The sequence below is a fragment of the Rhyacophila brunnea genome, unplaced genomic scaffold (genome assembly GCF_057557595.1).
Source record: "Rhyacophila brunnea isolate RB1 unplaced genomic scaffold, BYU_Rbru_1.0 scaffold_1, whole genome shotgun sequence".
NCBI lineage: Eukaryota > Metazoa > Arthropoda > Insecta > Trichoptera > Rhyacophilidae > Rhyacophila > Rhyacophila brunnea.
In genome coordinates, this window is record NW_028232751.1 from 6,731,687 (window position 1) to 6,752,904 (window position 21,218).

The 21,218-nt window shown below is 37.0% G+C and overlaps 1 protein-coding gene across 4 annotated transcripts in view; it reads right to left on the reverse strand.

The window, feature by feature from the left end:
- Window positions 1-21,218, reverse strand: part of Alh (coiled coil domain containing protein Alhambra) — a 132,190-nt gene that overhangs the window by 93,311 nt on the left and 17,661 nt on the right. For all 4 annotated transcript variants that reach the window (XM_085940919.1, XM_085940915.1, XM_085940922.1 and 1 more), the window contains exon 3: window positions 996-1,075. In XM_085940919.1, coding sequence (XP_085797045.1) covers window positions 996-1,075 — 80 coding nt within the window. The remainder of the gene's footprint in view (window positions 1-995; window positions 1,076-21,218) is intronic.

Here is a 21,218-nt window from a genome sequence, read left to right on the forward strand (position 1 = left end):
AACTGAAATTGCCTTTAGTGATTTTATACAGAAACCACAGATAGTTCCATTTGGAAGAGGATTCAACATCTTCGAGTAATGGAGAGTTCTAGGAATGTCAAAAAAGTGGTATTATTGTCTCCATTTGTATTTACAAAAAAAATTGTATTTACATAGATGACGTAATCTAAAGTCGAATCACTCGAAATGCCAAAAACTCAACTGCCAAATTGGCATTGATTGTCATCAATGGGTTTAACTCTAATACCAAAAAAAGTTTCAGGTAGTACCAATTTTTGTGTAAATAAAAAGTTTATGTAAAAAAATTTAGGCAATTATTATTTTATGTATTATTGTATATTATATTTAGATAAATGCAGTTTTTTTCTTGAGATGCACCACTTAAGGGGGAGAGGCATGCCAGCAGAGAACGAACCTAGCGGAAAAATACGAAGCTTGCAATTTGAGATTTTCTTTTGATAATTTACAATTTCAACTGTATTAATTAATAAAAATGTATCTGAAAACATTAAAAAGATTTTAATTTTTTTTTAAATTTAAATATAAACTTACAATTGTAAAAAAACCTAATAAAATGTCAATTCGTTGCAGGGTCACATCTTATTATTACATTATATTTTAGTATCATATTTATTATTAAAATATAGTTTAAGTTTTCAATTTTTTTAGTTTTCAGATACATATTAATTAATTAATACAGTTGAAATTGTAAATTATCAAAAAAAAATCTCAAATTGCAAGCTTCAAATTTTTCCGCTAGGTTCTCTGCTGGCGTGCCTCTCCCCCTTATATGGTAATTTATCTAAACTTTCAACTAAATTAATAAGCGTATTCCCTACTTAATTTCTTTTATTTTGTTAACTGTTTTGTTACTGATAATATGTTTATGTATAATGCAATAAAATTAATAGTCTTGCAATACATTTATAATTAATCTATAGAAAATGAGCAGTTAAATAATTCATTGTGATAAAAATTAATCAAATTGAACTTACCACTTTAGTCTGACGGTCGGAACTCTCACACTTTCGGCAAAACCATGGTCCTGTTGGAACAGTGACTATTCCATAGCAAGCTGAAAATAATAATATCAGTTAAATAAATGCATAGTTTTTCCATTAATAATTTTATAAAAGTCATTCAATAATCTAGTTCAAGTATTGAACGAATACAAGTGCACTAGTGACTTCAACGTTCAACACATTCTTTAACATTCTGTAAATGAGGTCTCATTCTCAAATGTTTCTGTATTACTAAGTCATGTCACTCGTACTTGTTTAATTCTGAACACCCATATCGTCACGTCTTTTCCACAAACTCGTAGCTTATTTTTTTTCAATTTTCATTTATTTGGTCAAAAATGCAGAATATTAATATGCACATATTCCATCAATTATCTAACATAATAAATTTATACAATTACGAAAAACTCTGATCACAATAAAAAACTTCTATAAATATTATTAAATGAGATACGTGTTTGTAAGTTCACAGAATACTAAAGTTTTTTCTTGCAAGACAAGATATGTTGTGGAACGTTTCACCATAAAGTTGCAACATATTCTTATATGTTCGACAATAGGCCAGATTTGTCAAAAGTGTAGTGTGACAATATTTATGGAAATTGATAGTTTAATATAAGGAACTGTTACACCCGAATGGTCCATATTTGGGGATGTCTCTTGGGGATCTAGAGAAGCCCGAACCATTATCAAGCAGACACATAGTAAGAGTTGATTGCGAAAATAAATAATAATAAAACCGGCAACGCTATACTTGTTTGGCGCCAAAATTTAATAACATCGGCAATGCCGCACTTGTCCATTGCTTTTAGCGTAAAATTATTGCTTAAAAGCGATGTGAGACCGCTCGTAGCGCTAAATGATTGCAGCGGCAAGATCGAAAGGCAAACAATCTAGGCGCGCATGTGCCAGAAGAGAAGGTTAAGCAGCCATTTTTTAAATCAAAGAGCAGAATCGATTTATCATCGTAACCATAAACATATTCATACCGCGCTCTAAAATAAATATATAGATATGTAGTCATATAGTAATGTAAACTTAATCAAAATCGCCATTTTCCACCATTCCGGTGTTATTTGTTCACCTTCCAAGTCCCAAAATATCAGACGATGACGATAATCAGTATACCGCCAGGAAGCAAAAAAAATGCATCTCACACGTACGCATTTTGACGGGAGATGGCAGCACCACATTGATTTAGTTAGAGCTTCTAAGCCGGGTTAAGCCTAAACCGCCTAAACAGGGTTTTTAAAATAAACAAAAACTGAGTAATTTTACATGGCTAACCGGCCTAAATTTTAGTAGGTAAAAGTGTCATAACAAGTGGTGTTAATTGTTAACTTCCAATTGCCCGTCAACATTAGATAATAAATATCACATGCATTTTCTTTTCTTTTTCCAAGTGAATTTGTAATAATCGTGAGAAAGCATTATTTATGCTGTCAAATCAATTATGCCACCTAAACGACAAGCGGTTGGTCGGTCTACACTTAAAGCACGAAAGAAAAGGGTAACACGAGCTTCAGAAACAGCACAAACGAGCAATGGGAAATAAGACTGGAAACCAATCGAGTAAACACTGCTCAAGCCCGTTCATCTGAAACAGATGAGCAACGGGAAACAAGACTGGAAACTGTTCGAATATGCACTGCTCAAGCTCATTCGTCTGAAACAGACGAGCAACGGGAAGAAAGACTGGAAACCGTTCGAGTACGCACTGCTCGATCTAGACCAGAGGGGGGCAAACTTTTTGGATGGAGGGCCAAATTCAAGAATTCAAAATGAGCGGCGGGCCGCAAGTCAAATACCATTTTTAGATATACACTATTTATTATCACGGAAAATAAACATTACACATTAATGAGAAGAATGAAACTGTTGTACATTTTTTTTAAATCCAGGTGTTAATTTTGTAGTTGATATTCTCAAAACTACTTCTAGAATTTTTATTGAGGTTCAGATCGAAAATGTTTGTTCACATACCTATATAGATTGATCCAAAAATAATGAACATTTTTCTTTCATAATCTTTAAGTTGGTCGAATTTGTCTGAATTAAGGGCAATGTAAAATTTGGAGATTTCTTCACTACGATGCAATTCTATTAAATCAGTGTCACACTGCAGATCAATAATCTCAAGTTGTAGCTCTGTCGGTACACTATCAATATCTATTGAAAATGAATCGCGTACTATTGCTAAACTTGTCTCAATTTTTCGGAAGTCGCCAAATCTTTGTGAAAAATCGTCATTCAGAACTGTAATAATTTTACCGTATTCTTCAAATTTATATTCTGGTATATTCAGCAACTTCAACGTTGGAAATTGGTCCATGTTGTTATTTGATATTTGTCGAAGGAATAACTTGAGTTTTAATTGAAATCCATTCAAACTTTTTACCATACCAAGGGCATATATTTTTTTCCTTGCAACGCGGAGTTAAAAGTATTTAAATGTATCACGATGTTCAACGTAGAAAATAGAGGTTACATAGTGTGAGACGAGACGCAAGGAAGACGTACCTACTGAGATAATACATTTACGAAACAACAAATTCTTCAAATTTTAATCTATTGTCAATATTTTTTTAAAAATATATAAAAAAGTTATTCGTAATCAGAAGTACAATTAATGATGGCGGGCCGCAAAAAAATACCCGGCGGGCCGCAGTTTGCCCCCCCCTGATCTAGACGAACACTGCACACTGATACCAGATGAAGGTCTCCCACGGGAGACCACCTTAAAGAGATTGACCACACAATCGACTATCCCAGAGCCCACAGCCTGCACAGCCTACTTCCACTCAACAAACGTAAAATATTAACAGCCTTCTTCCACCCGGAACGAATTGATGCACCGCAGCCTGCATCCACCCTTCGCGGTTCTCGCAACTCTAGGCCGAGCGGAGCCTGCCTCCCCTCTAATCTTAACTTTCGAATTCGTTCGCGCTCCCCGCACAAAATTCATACTTACACAGACGCGAAGCTGCCGAAAACGGCTGCTCAAGATAGCGCCGCCCCGAAATCCGATGGTAAAACTGAGAGATTCGCTAGACACGAGAAAACCAAGCCGTCATTACCCTCTTCTCGTCCCGACCGCCGCCCCGAAGGGATGTCTCCGCAGCAAGAAACGCGGACATTCGCTGAGTGACGCCGTGTATGCCACACTTTTTTGTTCGCGCGCCATTTTGCTTCTCGCCTCGGACGTCTCACCTATAGCCAACCACGCCACACTTACCTACGTCCAGCCATGCTGCATCTCACAGCAAACCAAGCCGAAAATACCTAATACGAGAAAGTCACGCCGCGATTGCCTCCAGCCAGCGAAACCGCGTTGGCAGCCCGCCAAAACGCAATCATCTCCAGCCGGCCACACCGTGTCTGCAGCTTGCATAAAACACCATTACTAATACCTACAGCATTTCAACATATAATAAACACCTGCCAATCTACAACGTGCGGTTCTATTCCACCCTGCTTCTTGGCCTGTTAGTGATACGGCCTTCACCATTCTCTTAGACAGAGAAAGGCCGGTGTCAACACTGAGTTAAATGTGGTGCATTCTATTACGATGCTAATTATGAATACAGTCTACAACCAAGTGTAGTTATTGGAAAAATGGATAAAGTATGCGTGTATTGCAGTACCCTCAAATTTAAACATGGAACACCAGGCATGTGCTGCGCAGGTGGAAAAGTGAAATTACCAGAATTACATTCACCACCCGAACCATTATCAACGTTGGTATCAGGTGTCACAAGCCAATCGAAACATTTCTTGGTAAACATACGTAAATACATTTCATGTTTCCAAATGACAAATATCATGCAACAAATATCGTGCATGAAAATTACATGCTAACATTTAAAGTGCAAGGGCAAATTTATCACCGTGCAAGATCACTATTACCACTGACGAACGCAGATCACAAATTTCTTCAAATTTATTTCATGGGAAACACTGATCAACAAATTGATCAACGCTGTCAATTCAATACGGGCACTAAACGAGAAATTATCGCTGCATTACAAACTTTATTAGATCAACATAATGAATTAATTGAATTGTTCAGAACTGCCCTTGAACTAATGCCAGGTGATGACTACAAAGTTGTAGTTAGAGCAAACAAAACACCTGTCGGCCAACACGAAAGACAGTAGGTACAGTGCACCAACAATTGATGAAATGGCGATCATTATAATTGGCGAAGAATTTAACTAGCGTGATATAATTAATGCTTCATCGCCGAAATGGTAATGTTCAGCGAGTCTCAGAAACTCGTAAACATACGACGGATTGCAATATGCAATTTTATTTTGGCAAGGTGAAGATGTATATCATTTCAATATCAAATTGAGAAATCCACAAACAGATGAGGAAACGAATAAGAAAGTCAGTGCTATGAATTTTCGTGAAAACGCTGAAAATCATATCTTGAAATGTCGACAATTGTTCCATCAATACATTGTCGATATGTATGCAAAAATCGAAACCGAACGACTCCTCTACATTCGATTAGATCAAACCAAGTTGCGTTCCGAAGAGTACATTCATTTACGTGATGCAGTTAATGATGGCAATGTGAATCCCAATGAATTGGGTAAAATGGTCATACTACCGGCCGTATTTACAGGTACCTAGTCCACGGCACATGCATGAATACGCACAAGATGCAATGACATATGTTCGCGCATATGGCCGCCTAGATTTTTTTATTACATTCACATGCAATCCTACGTGGGAGAACTTTTGTTAACTGGACAATCATCATCCAATCGTCATATTTCCACGCGTGTGTTCAAACAAAAATTGAAATCTCTAATGGATTTCATTATCAGGCATCATGTTTTCAGAGAGACACGCTGTTGGATGTATTCCATTGAATGGCAAAAAAGAGGATTGCCACATGCACACATTTTGATTTGGTTGATCGAAAATGTCACACCAGATCAAATTGATCAAGTCATCACAACAGAAATACCAGATGTCGTCATTGATCAAGACTTATTTGAAGTCGTCACCAAAAACATGGTTCATGGTCCATGTGGCTTACTGAACAACAATTCACCATGCATGTCTGATGGGAAATGCACGAAACGATACCCACGATGACGGATATCCGCTCTATCGTCGATGATCAACTGAAGATGGCGGCAAATCTATCACTTTAAAAGTACGAAACAATGATGTTGAAGTTGATAATCGTTGGGTTGTACCGTATTCACCATTACTCTCGAAAACGTACAATGCACACATCAACGTAGAGTATTGTAATTCGGTGAAATCAATAAAGTGCATTTGCAAATATGTCAACAAAGAAATGGCAGTTTTTAGAGGGAAATGCAACTGCATCCATCGATGAAATCTACCAATATCAACTGGGACACTACATTAGTAGCAATGAAGCAGTATGGCGCATTTTATCATTTCCAATCCATGAACAACATCCAACAGTTGTTCAATTGGCATTGCATGTTGAAAATGGACAGCGCGTGTACTTCACAACAGAAAATGCACGTGCAAGATCATCGTCACCACCGCCTACGTTAACACTGCATTTTTCTCATTGTGCGGGGATGATATGTTTGCAAAGACCCTACTCTACTCTGCCAACATACTACACATGGAATGCATCAGCGAACAAGTTTCAACGTCGCAAACAAGGTAAAGCAGTTGAAGGACATCTCAATTTATATTCGACTGACGCGTTAGACCTTCTCTACGCTGTTCACCCAAACAATGCAGAACGCTTTTACTTGCGATTACTATTAATCAATCACACAATGACAATAATCATATTAATCATACGTGAATCGACATCCCTCCAAGAATTAAAAACACTAAACGGTCAAGTATGTGCCTCGTATCGTGAAGCTTGCCAAGAATTAAATCTTCTGGGAAACAATGCACATTGGGACACTTCACTCGCTGATGCGACGAATAATGCTCAACCACACAGCAAATACGCACGTTATTCGCAATCATAATATTGACAACGTGCTTCCCATCTAATCCAAAAGATCTTTGGGAAAAATACAAAGACTACATGAGTGAAGAAATCCTACATCGTCTGCGTGTAACGGATCGAAACCCGGACATTCAATTGTCACCAAACGTGTATAATGAGACATTGGTTTCGATTGAGGACAATGTTTGGCAATATCTAGCAAAACACTGGTACAATAATTGGGAATGGCTGCGCCGAATCGATCTGCTAACGACCTTTCCGATCGTGATTTGCAACGAGAAACATTTTGACTTTAACGAATTGGGTGCATTTGTTCAAATGAATCTTCCGAAATTGATTCCCGAACAACGGATAGCTTATGATAGAATTATGCATGCAATTACAAGCCAAAGCGGCGGATTGTATTTCCTAGATGCGCCCGGAGGCACAGCAAAACTTTTCTCATTTCACTTATTTTGGCAACCATTCAATCACAAAAAAACATTGCACTGGCAATTGCATCATCTAGAATTGCGGCAACTCTTATGGGTGGTGACCGAATAGCACATTCAGTACTGAAATAGCCGTTGAATATGCAAATAACTGAGACACCGATATGCAATATCAACAAAAATTCTGGAATGTGTAAAGTACACCAATCATGTCAACTCATTGTATGGGATGATTGGAATGAATGTACTATGGCACACAAAAAATCATTAGAAGCGCTTCATCGTACACTAAAAGATTTGAGAGGAAATGAACAGCTCTTCGGAGGCGCACTCATTTTATTGTCTGGTGATTTTCGACAAACTCTACCAGTTATACCACGTTCAACAGCCGCTGATGAACTGAATGCATGTCTCAAATCAGTTTTATGGCCACATGTACAGAAATTGAATTTGAAAATCAATATGCGTGTACAACTACAACATGATGTATCCGCTGAACGTTTCGCAAAACAATTGTTGGATATTGGAATGAGAAAATGGCAATCGATGAATCCACACAATGTATCACATTTCCAACAAACTTCTGTAAAATCACAGCAACCACAGACGAATTGATTCACAAAGTTTTCCCAAATATCGCACATAATTACAAAAATCATCAGTGGCTCAGTGCATGTGCTATACTAGCCAACAATGTCAATGTCATCAATGTCTGCATTCAAAACAAAATACCGGGCGAAGCGACGAAGCCAAGGATAAAAGGCCTGATAAAGAAAAAGGAAGAGAAGGACAAGCAAAGCACTTCCACTTCTAAGGACAAGGGTGTTAAGTCAAGGGCTGGTTCAGCCTCAGCATCTTGCGAGGAGATCAGTCCCGTGGCTTTGAGCATTCTCTCTGAGTCTCAGGAGAGTGCGACGCTTGCCATCAAGAGGGCGCAGTCTACTGCTGCTCTAATTCTACAGGACATACCTACGGCACATGAGGATGACAGAACCTGTCAACTTAGACTATCTGCAATCTTGCCGTTGGAGACAGCATTCTCCTGAGCCTACCCAGTCGGAGGTGGGATTAATTTTTGATGGCCTCAGGGCAGGCAAAGCCCTCAGACCTGATGGGATCAGTAATGTGATTGCCAGAAGGGCATGGCGTCGAGCGCCCCATGAGATTGTCAGGCTGTATGCTAACTGAATGAGCAGGGGCATCTTCCCGGACTGTTGTAAGAAGGGTCTCCTAAGGATTATACCTAAGATGAGCACACGACCACCTCATGACCCAAAAGCATACCGTCCAATCACTCTCCTGCCAGTGCTGGGTAAGATATTGGAGCGGCTAATCAGCAGAAGGGTGGAGGACCACCTTGAGAAAATCTACCCTATCTCGGATAGGCATAGTCTACTGAGGACGCCAACAGATTTGCACAGAAATTTCTTGAGGACTCAGAAGGAGTCATTGTGGCAGGCTTCTTTTTGGACATAGCCGGTACCTTCGACACCGCATGGTGGCCATTAATTCTGTCTAAGCTTCGGCTCAGACAGATCCCGGGGGACCTGTCTAATCCCGGGGGATGCATATACATAACGGGTGTGGAGGTGGGCGTTTTACACACCATGTCCAAGGGACTGAGTGGTGAAATGGTGAAATCATCACTCAATCAACAATCTTCACAAGGTAACCCTCTTAGCTGCGACAATTACTGAGGCATTACACTACTCAGCGTTCCGGGAAAGATTTTGGCAAACATCCTCTTGATGAGAATAAGGGACCTGATAATGCACGTCCTCAGGAAAAACCAGCACGAGTTTCTACCTGGATTTCTACCTGATCAAATCCACAACATTTGATGTCTTTTCCTGCAGAGCAATGACAGTCCGTTGGCCTACTGCTTTGTGGATTATGAGAAAGCTTTCAACAGTCTGCACCTCTGGAGGATACTGGGACCATACGGAATCCCTTCCAAGATCATTGCCATAATCAAATACCTGCATGAGAATGGTGAGACTGACACGGAATGGTTTGGGGTCACGACCGGAATCAGACAGGATTGTGCCCTAGCTCTGTTTCTCTTCATCATCCTCTGCTATGCGACCTGGAATACGCCGATGACGCTGTAATGAGCAAGTGTCCTGACAAAGATTTCCCTCTGATTAGCGACGGACAAAACATCAAGAGCGTAAACAACTACGTATACCTGGGTACACACATCACGGGAAATGGCATTTTGCAAAGAGAGCTCGCTATCCGAATGGGAACGGCTGGAGCAACATTCAACCTGATGCGGTGTCTGAGACTCTTGACTGTACTCGGTTATGCCAGATGCTGCCTATTCGATGTTTGCATTCTGACAGTGCAATCATCTACTGAGTTTCAAGAACAGATGTTTGCGGCGGATACTGAATGTGCCTCTTTCATGCTGAGAGTAAAGAGGCGTTGGACCTGGCTCGGCCACGTGCTGCGGATACCAGAAGAGAACCTCAACCTGTCTTGCCTGTTCTTCAAGCCTAGGAAATCAGGTCCGTCCTGGAAGGCTGCTAAATATATAGAGCAGGGGTTCCCAACCCCATGCCCATAGGCACAACTGCATTCGCTGACTGATTTGTGTGCGTCCCCGCCACTATTCGACTGTGACAAATTTTTTTAAACCTCAATTTTATTTTGGTGAGTTTCTAGATTTTTTTGGTAGTCATCGGTAGGTCTTAGTACGCTCTTCTATTCTGAGAACGAAGGGCCGGCCGTGCAAAACGCGCATTCAATGACCCTCCACTTAAAATGTAATATATCAGCCAAGGTAGGTGTTTTGAATAATTCAAACATATTACTCACACAGCGACATCTCTTAGTCATGGTGTAATATTACGATTTAAAAAAAGGATTCTTGGGTAACCAAAACAAGTCGCTAAAGCACAGGGTTATGCCACTGGTGAGATATTCATCAAATCATACGCCGAGATTCCCGTTTACTTATGGTAGATGCATACAAAATTATGGTTCGCTTATGCATATGAGAAACGGGGAATACTGTGATTCCTGAATATAAACTACTCAATAGGAGTGACACATTTTGGAATACATACCAGTTTAATATTTGTAGTCGTGTTTGAAGTATCTAATTTGGTTTCGCGACATGCATATGAGAAACGGGGAATACTGTGATTCCTGAATATAAACTACTCAATAGGAGTGACACATTTTGGAATACATACCAGTTTAATATTTGTAGTCGTGTTTGAAGTATCTAATTTGGTTTCGCGACTGAAATATTTTCACTTTATACATCATTTCTTTTATGACAGTTTTATAATAATTACTTTTAGACTTTTATTTTTTATTTGACTTGTTTTTTTCGTAATTTACGGGTACGATTTCGTAATTTTTTAAACCTTCATAATCTGTGTTGTGTATCGGTAATTGTTTATTTTATAAGATATTAGTGTCAGGACTTATTTTATTCGCATAGTGTTAACTTATTTGACTTTTTTTGTATTATATCTTTCTATAATAAGTTTATGGGATACTTTAACTTTTTTACATATAAACCTTTTGATCTTCTTCTTAATCAAAATGGAAGGAACACAAAGTATATCAGAAAATGCCGAACTAATCGAAGATTTGATGTTCTAATCTAACTGTTGAATCGGATGAGAGATTTTGATGACGATTTTGATGAAGAGGAACAAGATGTTTTGATTCCTAGTGCATATGAAGCTGGGCAAATTGATGAATCAGTACTGGCTGATGAATCTGTTCCAGTTTTCGAATGGAAACCGAGGATTTTATCCCCAAAATAAATTCATTTGATAGCTCAGGAGCGGACGTAGACAATGTTAATAGCAGAGAATCAGAGGTTTTCAAGCTGTTCATAACCAGCACGCTCATGGATTTCATTACCATTGAAAACAATAAACAATACCAATACGTCAAAATCACTGTGATGAGTTGAGTTGGAGATTGAAACAATGGGTAGACGTAACAGTAGGAGAATTGTACCTATTTTTGGCAATATCTAATTCGAGAAATATAATACAAGACCACTGGTCTACAGATATTTCAGTATTTTCTCCGATTTACTCAGATACGATGTCCCGCAATAGATTTCAAATCATTCTTCACATGCTCCACTTTTGCGAGAATACGGAGCAAATAAGCGGGAACAAGATTTTCAAAATTAGATTCCTTGTGGACTATTTCAAAAAAAAGTTTGCGGAGTGCATGTATCCTTACATGAATGTGTGCATCGATGAAAGTTTGCTGCTTTTCAAAGGCAATTTGTCATTCCACCAGTATATTGCATCAAAAGCAAGCCGTTTTTGGCATCCAATTTTTTGTGATATGTGACTGTGCCACGGGATATTACTGAATTTTATTATGTACACCGGAAAACCACCATATATGTAACACACACGCACATGGGTACTTCAGTTTTAGATGTAGTCTTTACTCTCATGGAACCATATTTGGACAGGGGATATACCTTGTATGTCGACAATTAGTATACTAGCCCAATTTTGTTCCAAAAACTACATGACCGGAAAACGAATGCTTGCGGTACTGTAAGGAGAAATGAAAGCGTACCACACAGACACTATTTCGGCACAAATTTAGAAGGATAGAAGGGAAGTGTCCATGCTGACGACTCTTCATCCTGCCCTACTAACCGATACAGGTAAAACAACATATCGGAATGAATCGATAATAAAACCGGATTGTGTCCAAGATTATAATAAAAATATGGGTGCCGTTGACAGATCAGATATGGTTCTGTAAAGTCTACAGTCGACGCGCAAAACAATGAGGTGGTACAAAAAATGTTCTTCCATCTAATGGACCTCTCACTGTTGAACAGCCACATACAGGTCTGTTATGTTACGTTCATCGCGACCCTGGCGAGTGCAGATTTTTTAAAACTGGAAATTGTGGAAAGGGGAAATTATCCGCCAAATTTAATTTTTAATGTGGATGAGACGGGACTCTATTGGAAACGAATGCCCGTACACGTACGTTTATTTCCATAAAGAAGAAGACTGCTTCTGGGTTTAAAGCATCCAAGGATTGTCCAACTCCAACTCTTCTTCTCTCAACTCATCGAAGAAACTGATGGAGGTGATAGAGATGCCATGCAGGTTTGGTGGAAACAATTTAATATGTATTATGAAAGCTATCAGAAACATTGACGAAGCGTGGAATAAGTCACCCAGTCCTGTATGCAGGGTGTTTGGAAAAGGTTGTTCAGTGAAATTGTTGAAGTTCACTGCAATTATGAAATCGATATTCAAAATACCATCGAAGAGATTAGTCTTATAGCCATATCCGGAGGCATCGAAGGTGTTGATGTAGATCATGGGTGGCCAACCTTTTCAGCAGCCGGGCCAGATTCTAAAAATGAGATTTCCTACCTGACCACACAACCGATTTTTTTTATTATACAAAACAAAAAAGAAATATATATTATATATATTAATAAAATAAAACATAAATGAGAATCAAACATATTTATTAGATTAGACTTTTTTTAATGAATAAAAAATAAACAAAATACCAAATAATAAATTTTAGTGAGAGGTTTGATTTTGTGTGGCAGAACTAAGTGCATCAATATCGATACCGAGTGAGGTTATTCCTACACACAAACAGTTTTCCAAATGCACATCAGTGATTCCTGTTCTCAATCGGGATTTGATATGCTTCATCCGACTAAAAAAGCTTTTCACACGTGTAAGTGTTTCTAAATAGTGAAGTCATCATTAGAGCATGTTTGTAAAATGCAGGATATGTCTCCTTGTCCAAATATGTTTTGTAAAACTCTTCCAAACCAACCTGATGGAATTTCTCCTTTAACTGTTCATCGCACCATATTTCACAATGTTCTATTTGTAAATTTCCCGGTTATAAATTCACCTATACGGGGAATGGCTTGGCAAATGCAGCAAAAAGCACAAGGTGCTTTTCAAAATCTTGAAATCGGTTATCGAATTTAAGGTTCAAGTCGGATATCAACGAAACGTATTTATCCGCCACTCCCTGTGTCACGTCTGGTTGCAATAACAATGTAGGAAAGTGATGAAGATTTTTGTCCTTGACTGTTGTTCCCAAAGCCCAACTTTCGTCGGGAATGCGGAAATAATATTATACATGTCATTAATTAATTGCTATTACTATTAACATCATTTTAGGTGGCCAACTATATCGAAAATAAATAAAATGCCATCAGTGATATAACTTTCTGACATAAGATGAGATGGCGTTGGAGAAATGAAAAAATGAAAAAAGGGGTATGTGCGTGTTCGCACGCGAATTCAAATTCGAGCGAGCCAAAATCGAATCTCAATTTACAAAATTAGCACATCTAGCGGCAGCATTTAACCTGATAGCTGCCCGTAACGTAACGTTCACGTCATGCACGGCGGTGATTCAGGCGCCCGTACCGTACGATATACGCCGAGCCGTTCTACGCGCTTGTATGAGTCAAATATTTATTTATTTAATTTTAAAACGTGTAACTACATTTCTGATCAGACCTTGCAAGCAAAAAACATTTGTACGGCGCATACATCGCGAGAATAAGGGAATTTCCCGAGAGGCCAAATCAGGGTTAGCTCAAAATTCCCCTGCACACTGGGATATCTTGTACAATAGGCAGTTGGTATGATTCGATAGTGATGAGTCAGTTGTCGCCGGAATATCATTTAGTCGGGATGCTAATTCGGAATGCTTTCTTATTCAGATTTGCGTTATAATTGGAATGTTTTCAATGTTTTTACATTGAAATTTAATTTCTATTGAGTGACCAAGTGTTTTTATTTATATTTCATATACAATTTGCGTATAAAAAAGTGTTATATTTACGAGTTTTGTTTTAGATTTTACCTACTAAACTTGAATGAAAAGAAATATTTTCGATGTTTTTAGATAGAAATTGACAAAGAACTAAGTGTTGTGACTATTTTTTATTTGTATTTCGGATTCGATTTGCGTATACAAAGTGTTTTATTTACGAGTTTAGTTTTACAAATTTTATTATTCAAAATGGATGAGATCGACGAAGTTGGTGAAATCGATAACCTTATCGAAACAGTTGAATCTGAATCTGATGTCGAACTTGAGGAAACTTTGGAAGTCGATGAAAGTGAAATTATCACACCGGAATCCACTGAAAGACCGACATTTGAGTGGAAATCGGATATGTTTGAGCCACGCGCATTTTCCTTCGATGCTAACGTTTCGGGATGCAAAGCTGATAATTTGACTTCGGATGCACTCGAAATGGACTATTTCAAATGTTTCATCGATATTTCTTTTGTTGAAATGTTAGTCCGAGAGACCAACAGACAATTTGTATTTGCCACAAAAAATATCACAGTTTTGAGTGATCGTCTACGGCGATGGGTAGACTGCACAATTGATGATATGTACACATTTTTGGGGCTGTGTATGCTAATGTCAAGGAATTCACGGAATAAAATATCTTAACACTGGTCTATCCACAGATTGTTATTTTCACCATGTTTGTTATATTCCGAAACCATGTCCAGGAATCGTTTCGAACTGATGCATCGAATGTTGCATTTTTGTGACAATGAAACGCAGGTTCCCGGAGATCGACTATAAAAAATTAGACAGGTCCTGAAGGAACTGAAAATTTCTTTCAAGCAGTACATGTGTCCATATCAGAACATATGTATTGATGAGAGTCTTCTCCTTTTCAAAGGCAGACTTTTATTCCGCCAATTCATCAGGACGAAGGCTAGTCGTTTCGGAATAAAAAATTTTGTAATGGCTGATTGCAAAACTGGTTTTGTCTTAGATGTAATCATTTAAACCGGAAAACAAACTGAAATTGAGAAAAATAATTACATCGGTATATCGGGCAACGTGGTGGTAACGATGCTTGGACCATACTTGGAACTAGGGCATACATTGTACATTGACAACTGGTACAGCAGCCCAACGTTATTCAAGTATCTTTATGATCACCGGACGAATGCCTGTGGAACCGTAAGGAGAAACAGAATTGGGATGCCCAAATTTACTAAGAAATTGAAAAAAGGGGAAACCGATACATTCCATACTGACGAAATTATGGCTTTGGCGTGGAAGGATAAAAAGGATGTTACAATGTTGTCCACAATTCACAACAATACTTTCAAACCTACTGGAAAAGTAGACTATAAGACTAAAATTCCGATTTCCAAGCCGGAATGCATTGTTGATTACAATAAAAACATGGGTGCTGTGGATCGTAGTGATATGATAATTTCTTCTGTAAATTCGACAAGAAAAACTGTCAAATGGTACAAAAAACTTTTTTTCCATTTGATAGATTTATCTCTGCTGAATGCCCATGTATTGTTCCAACAAAAAACTGGAAAAAAACAACCGCTGGGTGAATTTCAATTGAAAGTCATCGGACAACTGATCGAAAAACATAAGTTAGAACCAAAAACTCTTTTGAAGCGAAAAGCACCCTTACCCCCTAGGCTAAGAGAAAGACATTTTTTGGGTAAAATACCACCTACTAACAATAAAATTAATGCGGCAAGAAGATGTTATGTATGTGCCAATACAAAAAATCAGAAAAGACGGAAAGAAACTAGGTATTTGTGCAAGCAGTGCGACATTGCTCTGTGTTTTGAACCGTGCTTCGAAATTTTCCATACACAAGAAAGTTTTTAGTGATTTTAATGTGTTTAGTATACTTCTTAGTGCTATAAGTATTTATGGTGACATTTTACAAAAATACTATAAAATTTATTTTTCAAAATACTTATATTAAAAAAAAAAAAAAAATCAACTAATTCTTGTAAGTGCAGTGTTGTGACAACCCTACCATACCTGAAAATTTTCAGACATTTTCACGAAATTGTGTATGAAAAACTTTTTCGCCGAACTTCAATTGAGGTCTCATATATGTAAGTGCATTATATTGGACTTTTCACTATTCTTTTAATTTTTTTATAATATAATTAATTCCTGGGCCCTGGGGAGTATACCTAGTACTTTCAGCTGGGCTGTTAAAAGGTTAATATTATTTTTATGTTCTCACTGCTCCGCGGGCCACAAGTTGACACCCAGTGGGCCGCAGGTTGGCCACCCATGATGTAGATGATATTCAGGCTTTGTTAAAATCACACGGCGAACCCTTGAATGAAGAGCCGCTGGAAATGGACTGCCATACTTGCCTAGAAAATTACGTTTCCGAACCTGTACGTGTGCGAAAGTTATGTGTTCAAACCATTGAAAAGGCCCTTTCTCTTCACAATCAATGCATGGAGTTGTTGAAGAAAACGACGAAGATTACAAGTGAATGAGTGCTCCAAAACGTGGCTGTAATACATTACTTGACAATATATAATCGCAAATTTTGCATAATAAATGTAGAGAGACGAGGGAATCGCCCGTTGATCGCAAAATTTCGCTTATCGCGACCATGTCCAGAGCGTATCCCCGAGATGAACGGGGGGGGGGTTACCTGAACTGTTTTGTCAAAAAACAGGAAAACGTGTACCGTTTGCACAATTTCAATTAGAAGTCATTCGACAATTGATTAATGAATACAAACATGTTGTGCCTTCCAAATCTGCAGTTAGGAAAAGACATTCAGAATTGCCACCGCGTCTCACTGAGAGGCATTTTATAGCAAAATCACCTCCAAGTGCAAAAAAAGTCAAAACAATGGCAAGATGTGTGGTGTGTTTATCCAAGAAACTGCGAAGAGAATCAAGGTTTGAGTGCAAAGTTGCGCTCCGCGCTAAACCTTGTTTTGAGACATACCACACGGTAGACAACAATTAATTTTTTTCAATTCGTTATATTTTTATATGGTTTTAAGATTAAAGTAGCCTATTGTAGTATTACTTCCCATACATTATCATGTATTAATTTGGTAAGTCTATAATATGATATAGTATTAATATAATTCCGAAAAAAGTGTATTTACTAAGGTTTATTTTTCCAAAGAAAATTGAAGGGGTTATCGCAAGACAATGATATGCCACATAATTATGAATTTGTTGATTTTGAATAAAACCAATTCCCAGGGCATACACTCATGTTTTACTTAAGACACTTTAAAAAAAAAATACACAGATGTCTCAATAACTATGATCAATGTGTAGTTCTTAGAAATTCAAATTTTGCTATAAAAATGGTTATAACAATAATATGATATGTCATGCCAGTCAAAATTGATATTGGGTAGTCATCCACCCCTTCTGCTCCAAACAGAATAATTAGATGTGAGATATATCGAACATTTTAATGATAGTAATTTTTCCTGTCACAATAATGAACGAACAAGAACATTAAATTGCTCATATCTCCAAACTATGTTTCTGTGGCATATCATTGTCTTGCAATAACCCCTTCAATTGTGGCCTTCCGTATACGGCCATACTAATACGTCCGGCATAGAACCTGTTAACTGGTTTATATGGATTGGATATTTAATTCGAACTCATTTGTCTGCATAAATTGTCTGGCTACTTTGCTAAAGCAGGTAACAGTGAATTCAACGTGTTATTATTAGTTGAGTACCTTCAAGTGCTTCAAGAACAGTTTGAAAAGAGATTTCAGCAGATTACTATCATCAAACCAATGATCTTATCCTTTTACTTGCCAAATAAATATAATGGAAACAGCTCCATACATTGCAGAGCTTGTTCAAGGAAGGCAGAAGAACTGGAGCTAGAAATTTTGGGCCTTCAGAATGATATTATGCTACAATCCTTAATATCAGATAAGGACTTCTGGAATACAGTGGACAAAAAAGATTTCATTCTTAAAAAAAGCGGCATATTAAATAAAATTATTTTTCTGTTCCACATACCTGTTCCTGCCACTCTTCTTTTTCTTATTTTAAATAAAATATTTTAAATGGTAAATCATTAACTTTACAATATTGCTTAACTGCTGGCACGAAATGTAAAGTGAACCAATCTTTTAAGGGGGGACATGCTCGTCGAAGGTCAAAATTGAGTTTTTATTGTATTTTCAAACCATGATCCTGGACACTCCTTAAACGTTGTAGATAATCTATTTATATAATTTTGAAGCCTTATTATCCTTTATAGTTATTTTAAACATTTGATGACTGCATAAAGTATTTTTGTTACATAAAATAGTATTCTTTTAAACCTCTCGCTCTAATGTTTTAGAATATAGTCATATTTTGGTACATAACTGTGCAGTGGTGTTAAGATTTTTTGCGTTTATTAATTTTTAGACGCATTTATAAAACCATTAGTATAATTTATTACGAGATAATTTTTGTAAAATATTCAAGATAAAAAAATATATTGATAATCTCTGTGATCCCAAATTTGACAAGAATTAGGCATTTTATTATTCAAAAAATCGGCAAGATTAACACATTTGAAGATGATTCTAAAGATACTTATTATAAGCTTTGTCTTTGACCATTCAAGTGTGATAAAGATCTTATGAATAATAATTATTCACCTAAGAATAAAGTAGCGTTTTTTTGAAATACGCCATTTCTTTTGTCATTCCCCGGTGGTTAAGCTACAACATACGGCCGTAGCCATGAATTGACAAACTATAATTAAAGTAGGTAGTAAAATTATGTTAACGCGCGTGTTTGAACATGTACCTAACCGAATTTTTTTTTATTTATTTTTTTAAACGGTACATGTTCAAACACGCGCATCAATATCATTTTACTCCCTACTTCAATTATAGTCTGTCAATTTATGGCTACGGCCGTATGTTGTAGCTTAACCGCTGGGGAATGACAAAAGAAATGGCGTATTTCAAAAAAACACTACCTTATTCTTAGGTCAATAATTATTATTATTATTATTCATAAGATCTTTATCACACTTGAATGGTCAAAGACATAGCTTATAATTAGTATCTTTAGAATTATCTTCAAATGTGTTAATCTTGCCCATTTTTTGAATAATAAAATGCCTAATTCTTGTCAAATTTGGGATCACAGAGATTATCAATATATTTTTTATCGTGAATATTTTACAAAAATTATATCGTAATAAATTATACTAATGGTTTTATAAATGCGTCTAAAAATTAATAAATGTAAAAAATCTTAACACCACTGCACAGTTATGTACCGAAATATGACTATATTCTAAAACATTAGAGCGAGAGGTTTAAAAGAATACTATTTTATGTAACAAAAATACTTTATGCAGTCATCAAATGTTTCAAATAACTATAAAGGACAATAAGGCTTCAAAACTATATAAATAGATTATCTACAACGGGAGTGTCCAGGATCATGGTTTGAAAAAACAATAAAAACTCAATTTTGACCTTCGACGAGCATGTCCCCCCTTAATATTAACGCAGTAAACCCAGGCTTTTTTCAATGCTCTGGGATTTTCTGGTTGATAAATTAACATTGGCATCAATTTTAAATCACCAGCCAAGTTTCCACCAAGAAGCAATGTCAATCGGTTTTTAGAAGTTTTATGCCCTGGGGCAACTGATTCTTCCTTAGATTTTTTTCCAAAATAAACCTGTGTCTTCTACATTAAATATTTGGCTAGAGGAATATTCTCCATCTTCAATAATTTTGGATAATGAGGAAATAAATTCTTTTGCAGCATCTTTATCCGCATCAGCCGATTCTCCAGTGAATTTAATATAAACCAACCGTTACTTGCTTGAGAAATCGTGTTAGAATCTTCATTTTCTAGCCTTCCAATCTTTGTACAAACTAAGAGCCTTCGCTTGAATAATTGAAATATTCAGAGGGACATTTTTTTGATGTTGGTCATCAATCCATGACAAATATTTTTCCATTTCATCCATAACTATGCCGTGTCTTTTGGAAACAACCTTTAAAGATAATATATTTCCACAATTTTGAACGTATTCCTTAATTTTATTTTTCAAAATTGAACATATCGTAGTAGACCTGTTTGTATCATACGAACGTCCGATTGAAGCAAAAGATTCACCGCAATCAGAACGTCATGTGAAGTTTATAAGACCTTGATTTCTTTTTGTTCGTATCAACACTGCAGTTTTTCCGTTTCTCACTCATGTTTATAAATTTTTAGGGTGAAATATTTCAAATGAAGAAAATTAGCAAAACGCACAACATGACACGCCCGCACGCGCTCCTGCGCAAGAGTCGCAAGACTAAACCTATCCTAGCTAGCTCACAAGCAAAGTGACGGGTGCGAGCAGGATGCAAGTGACGCAAGAAATGCACTTGCTTGCGAGCGAGCGATAAGGGGATATCTTAACCCCACGGCCAGCGCGACGTTTAAAAAAACGATTTTTTTTGAAATGTGCGAAATAGCGAATTGTGCGAAAGTCGAACGTTCGTAAGTCGAGGTCCGCCTGTATTCCTCTATGCTAAATTTAATTTAAATCAAAAACTATGTATTTTTATGTACGTACATATAAATAATATCGATGGTGTTTCGGCCAATTAGTGTAAACCTCAAAATTTTAATTATTCAGGAGTAAAAACTGTTTTTACCGGAAATATTCTATTATGTGGTATTAAAAAAAATTTTTTTGGTTAGGTACATGTTTAAACACGCGCGTTAACATGATCTTACTCCATACTTAATTTATCGTTTATCAATTAATGGCTACGGCCGTATGTTGTAGCTTAACCACTGGGAAATGATAATAGAAATGGCGTATTTCAAAAAAATACTACCTTATTCATAGGTAAATATTTCACTAGATAATGTTAACATTAATTTTACTAATGGTTTTATAAATGCATTTAAAAATTAATAAAACTAAAAAATCTTAATTCTAAAGATATTTATTATAAGCTATGTCTTTGACCATTCAAGTGTGATA